Source organism: Amphiura filiformis, chromosome 8, assembly GCF_039555335.1.
Source record: "Amphiura filiformis chromosome 8, Afil_fr2py, whole genome shotgun sequence".
In the NCBI taxonomy this organism is placed as follows: domain Eukaryota; kingdom Metazoa; phylum Echinodermata; class Ophiuroidea; order Amphilepidida; family Amphiuridae; genus Amphiura; species Amphiura filiformis.
This window is the reverse complement of record NC_092635.1, coordinates 17549458-17555485: the sequence shown is the minus strand read 5'-3', so window position 1 is coordinate 17555485 and position 6028 is coordinate 17549458. Positions and strand designations below refer to the sequence as shown.

The following is a 6028-nucleotide window of genomic DNA, read 5'->3' as shown; positions in this document are numbered from 1 at the left end:
AATTTAATAATTTTTGAGTATCGAAACAAGAACACCGTCCAAGAACCAAGATCAGAGAAGATCATCTTCTGTGTGCATGGTGTAAGCCCGAAAAGCCCGAAATGAGAACCATCTTCTTTGGTTATAAAAAAATATCGATTATTTAATACATATTTGATTTGATGGCGGGATCGATGTCATGTCAACAAAGTTAAAATTTGGGTACAATTACCGAATGATATCGGTCCAAAATTTGAAAAGGTGGCATTTTTTTAATATGAAAAATAATAAATACTAGTAATTGCACAAAATGGGTTCTCAAAGGCCTGGATGTGTTTGTTTTTTACTTCCCACATCTTCTGCCCATGTTGTTGCTGCTCATTTTCATGTTATTGAATCATCATGCATAATGCCCGAAGCTGAAACTAAAACATATTGAGCTATCATCCCGGCTATCATGGCCGCTGCATGTAGCCCTACCACAGGGCCTTTTTTTATTACACATTATATACACCATGCTATATACTGAGAACTGCTAAAAACCCAGTGACAGCTCACAACCCACTAACCGCTGTCCCCGAGATGGCAGTCACTGGCAGCAGCTCTCTGAACATAGCCAGGTTTTATGATATAGCATGGTTTTGGATCACCACAGTCAAAAGGCCCTATACTAGTAGGGCTAGCTGCATGCTGCATGAGCTGTTCGTGCAATGGCTTTGAAAAATTCTAGCTCGATGAGTTTCGCTGCACAACACATGTGACATGTGTTATTGCCACCATGAGATGTAAACAACCGGCATTTTACCACGTGATACCGGGCAAGCTGACATTGTATTAAATATCACTGTCAATCAAGAAGTCGAGGTCAACCTTTAACCAATCAAATCGTGGGCGTGTCTCTGTGAACCAATCACAAGTGTCTCTATCGGCGCGATTTGGTAATGCCGGGTTGGGCTCCGCCTACTTTGCAAACCAAAACAACAACCCCGCGAGTGCTGTGAAGGCATGTGTTATTGGGTAAAGCAATCAAGGCTATGGTCGGAGCAGATTATTATGTGTATACTCGGTATAAATTACTATACAAAATCATACGAAACTATTAAGTTTTGAAATTGACATTATTCTGGACATTATCGGACAACTTGAAAGTTGAAGTATGGATGCTGCAACAGTGATTAGACCAACTTTCGCGATGAATAACTGTGGAAAACGGCCGGTGAAGCGCTCCTTCTTCGGCACGAGGGTTTGTGCCCCATGGCAGGACGGCATTTATTACTCTGGCGTTGTGAGAACCATGACTTCTAATAAATTGGCTAAATGCAGATCTGAATTGTCTTACATTGTTATCTTCGATGATGGATATTGCAAAGATTACTTGGCCCATCAGATCATTGGACCAGGTTTTCAGAACATCAGCACTGTTCATCTGAAGTTCAACCAAAAAGTTTACATCACTCACAACGGACGCGAAGTTTGTGGACACGTGCAGAAGCATAAGAAACAAACCAACGAAGTTTTCATCAAATTGAACGACGTTTCAGAAACGTTGGTACACAGGAAACTTGATGAAGTTAGGTTATTAGAAAAGCGTAAATGTGTGGAACATCAGAAAATCACAAGTTCATCGTGTTCTGAAGCTAAGCGAAAAGGAACACATATCAACAAGATGGATGTACCAAGGTAAGACCATCAAAATTATTATACTGAATTTACTAATAGTATTAAAACGTCGATAAATAAAAATATTCATATTGAATGTACTTACATGATTTACGCATTCCATTGTATGGTACACATGTAGTAAATGTACATATCAATCATAAATGTTGCAATATGGTATTTATATTTATATTGATTATTTTCACTTTACTTATATAGGCCTATTGTTTGTAAATAAACAACAAGGCCCAAATCATTCCGATAGGCTACTGAAGTAACGTTTTTAAACTGAAAGCTATGTTTGAAACTCTGTAATCTGGGTAGGCGAAACTTTGTTGTTGACAACCCATGAACCTTCTTAAATGTTCAAGTTTTTCATGTCAAGCGTGTGTTTCCCAATTCCAAAATACATGTAAAATTGAATAGTAGAATTATTTATAGAAACTTTTTAATCACAGCGATTATATGTTTTACCAAGCTACTTTTGTGTATTCAGTATTGCACTATATTTAACTCCATACATAATATCTGAGACCCAGGGAGATATTTAATTTTGAACACATACAAAACATTTCTTTCAGGTATAAACAAGAACGTAGTCTAACACAAAGTCTTGAGCTGCAATGAGGGGAATCAGATTCTTGTTTTTGATGTTTTTTAAACTCCTTTCATGTTTGTATTGTAGTACGTGAAGGGGAAATTTTAAGTCTTAGACCTGTGTATGTTGTTGAAATACATGAATTAGTTAATTATTTGTGTTTAATATGGATTATATTTGCAATATGTAAAATTGGATTCTTAAAATCACAGTTACCTTTAAATTCAATAACTTGTGTTTTGAAAAAGTACAGCCTGTTTGTTTTGATCATATTGGAATTGTGCCAAGAACCAGGCTTTGCATGTTCTCCCGGTGCAGCCACATTCACAGTAGGTAATTGGCCTGGTTGCTCTATTTGCAGGACCCTGGATGTTACAGCAAGCGTGGCATAAGGCCAACCAGGCCCACGGGGGATTTTTCATTTCGTAGGCGCAAGATCAAAATCACCAGAATGTTCTCACATGTTAAAAATAAGAAAAAAAGAAAAAAGTGTTTTCCGCTATGGTCTTTATGAAATTGAATTATAAATCTTAACGCGTGCGAGGGCCGGGCGGAGTGAACTGAGCGACCCATTTAAATACCTCGGCAAGTATGGCAAGAGGATATGGTCAAAAGACATGTGTAATGATTATGAAAATATCATTGAATGTTTATGTAGCGTTGCTGTTCACATCAGCAGCGATTTCAGAAAAAAAAAATTGTTTTCGTTTTGCCACTGGATTCTTTTTTCCTTGTAAAATTGTTTACCAGAGTTGTTTACTCCCCGGTTTAATAAAGCCCAGAGGAAAAAGCAAAGGCGAACCGGCCGGTATTGTGTGTCGCTCTGGCCGCATGTTGTGCATGCACCGGCCGGCTTATTTATCTGAAAGCATTTTGTGTGGGCAGGGCTTGCATTGTATTGTGTGTGCGTACCTGAACTTCTTCATTATAATCAGGATCAGGACAAGTTGCTCCAGAGCAACCTCTCTGAACCTCATCATTGAGTCTTATTAAAATTATGCCTTGGCCTGGGGAATTGTGCATCAGTTTCAAATTTTGGTCAATTTTTGGGAAACAATACAAGTTTGTATCCCAGTTTTTTATACATTTTTAAATGTTTTTTAAAGTGTATATAGGGCCTAAATATAAGCCTACTCTCAAGTCCGATGTATACTCCAATTGGCGATCGCGATTGCGCAGGCCGCAAAGAAATTTGAGCCCGGAATTTGAGCTGAAATGTTATGACTTCGCTTCACAGATTTGGATTTGGTTCAACTTTGGGGGGTGGGGGTAGGCCAGCAAAGTTCCTATAAGAAAGCACAGAGTGGGCAACAATTCTTTGCGATACTCTGTGATATTTTGATGAAGTATACATGAATGCCTTACACAAAGCTGCAAATTATTTTTTTCATCACATTACAGGGTTCGGTTTTTGCCGGCAAAAACCTGTTTTTGCCGCAAAGTGGCAAAACCTGGTAAAACTGTTTTTGCCTGGTTTAAACCGCAAAATGGCAAAAACTCACATTAGTCACTCAAATATTAAAAAGTGGCACAGAAAGCTCATAAAAAGTAACACACAACTTTTAATGAATCATTCAACATATTTTTTGTCTCATCATGTCCTTGAAATGAAAAAAGTTTTGAATTTGATACATGCCACATTTCAGTTAAATGCACTTGGGTAATGAAAACGCATGCCTTTAATTTCTTAATATATTGCTTATAATTACAAAATCTGGCCTTGTTACACTCGAGAACTTATTTTTGTAACTTAATAATTTGTTTTGAGATGTAAAAACTGAACTATAAATAACTTTTTTAGTTTTTGCCATTTCCAAGTGGTTAAAACCACGGTTTTTTCCACCTGCGGCAAAAACCTGCGAACCCTGCATCACAACTTATTGCGAAATGGCGAAGTGGAGTATACATCGAACTTAAAACAGCAGAATAACACCAGTGGTGGCACCATGGGGGGGGAACCAAGGAGAACAGTGGCAGTGCATTGATTGGTCACCCCAGGTTACATAAGAAATAAATAAATAAACCACTTTTTGCAACACTTTTTGCACAAAAGTTGTTGATTTTGTCCCTCCCCCTGAAATTCACCCAAAAAAAAAAAACCACCTTGCATCGCCACTGAACTTCACCCCCTGGTCGCTAGTTGGGGGACAATGGGGTGCTTACTAAGTATTGTTGAAAATAAATGTACAATGCAGACTTGGAAAAAAATTGTAAAGGATGTGAAGAGAGGGATTCTATTTTGTCTAAAATATATGTTAAATATAAAGGCCCAAGAACTTTTTGAAAATGTCATTTAGGCCAACAGAATTGTAGGCCTATAAACCAGGGATATAAACCTAAGTACTAAGGCCTATTATACAGGCCTTCCCCTATTGCTAAATGTTTGACATGTTCACAGTTGATTGGGGGAGGACTTCTGCATATTGCTAGGTGTGGCTATTTGCTGATACCAGTATCATGCCATATACTGGTTCTAGGCCAAGTTTAGGTCAATTTAACTTGTGTGTTTATAGCCCTAAGGACTGTAGGGGGGTGGCTCAAGTTTGGTTTGGGTAGGAGTGTGCTGCTGAGAATTTGAAAGTGGACCCATCAATACACCAATTTTTCAAGTAATTTGGACCCATCGATATACCAAGAGTTAAACACAAATTGTCTTAATTTTTACAACTTTACCCCCAAATTTGTGAGGCAAAATTGGGATATTTTCCTAAAAATGTAAATGACCCATCCATACACCAATTCTTGAAATTTAGCAAAACTTCCCTTAAAATTCCAAAATCTAACAAAAGAGTGAGATAGTAATTATCATGATCATTTAATTGTTTGAACTTTGACCACCTTATCTAGAAACAAATACACCTGTTTACTTCTTTGTTGCTATTGTTTACAAAACCAAGAAATCCAATCAAGTATTTGCATTTTTCAAGTTCAAACAAACATTGACTTATCTTGCCTGTTTGGTGTCTAGCCTGATATCAATGGCAAATAGTATTAGGGTATCTTGAATTGTCAGCAAAAAACAATTGTTCAGGTTTTAGCAGTTGGGGAGGAATGCCGGCTCATGATCTCATTTGGAAAAAAATGAAGAAAAGGGGTAAAATGATTGACATTTCAACATTCCCTCATTTTCAACTCATGTGTTCTTGATGATCAGGATGCTTTTTGTAGTAATTCTAAACATTTTCGATATTTTCATACAAAATAATGCATTTATTTATTATTGTGTGTGGGGGGAGGAGGGCTGAGAAAGGTGGACCACTGGAGCTCTAGCTGTTTGATAAAGTCTGCCTTCATAAGCAGATCGTCAAAGAGCTGCCATTTCGTGTGGAGCACACCTTGATTGCAGACTTCAATTGAATAGATTTGGTGTAGCTGGGCAACAAGGCCAAAATGTGCCAACAAGATATGAAGCAAATATTTCGCCATATTTGTACTTCGTATTTACTTTCCTTCAGTGTTTTATAGGTCAAAGAAGTTAAGGTCTCAGATATTTTCAAACCTGAAAATGTGGTTATGTTAAACAAATGCAAACATAAAGTTCTTCTCCTTGGGATAGCAAATATGGAAATATGTATAGGCCTACCAATCAATGATGCATAGGCCTGCCAGGTGAATGCTGGGGAGGGACTTGGGCGTGAACTTGCATTTTTATGCCCATTTTGTCTACCTTGAAAGAACAGCCTAATTGGGGCACATTTGAAAATGAATATAGTACTAGGCCTGTGCCTCTTTGAAGCATTTGATTTCATTGCCCCAGAAGTTAGTATTTCAGACTCAATTGCAAGTTTTTGC

The 6028-nt window shown here is 37.7% G+C and overlaps 1 protein-coding gene across 3 annotated transcripts in view; it reads left to right on the top strand.

Moving 5' to 3' along the window:
* Positions 1 to 966: 966 nt before the first annotated feature.
* Positions 967 to 6028, top strand: part of LOC140158717 (zinc finger protein 704-like) — a 46106-nt gene continuing 41044 nt past the window's right edge. For 2 of the 3 annotated variants that reach the window (XR_011859821.1, XM_072181908.1), the window contains exon 1: positions 968 to 1659. Coding sequence is in view for 2 of the 3 variants with exons in the window: in XM_072181908.1 (XP_072038009.1) it covers positions 1136 to 1659 (524 nt within the window). In the remaining variant the exon portion in view is untranslated. Of the gene's footprint in view, positions 1660 to 6028 lie in introns of all 3 variants that reach the window. The other variant, XM_072181909.1, reaches the window with a different exon arrangement.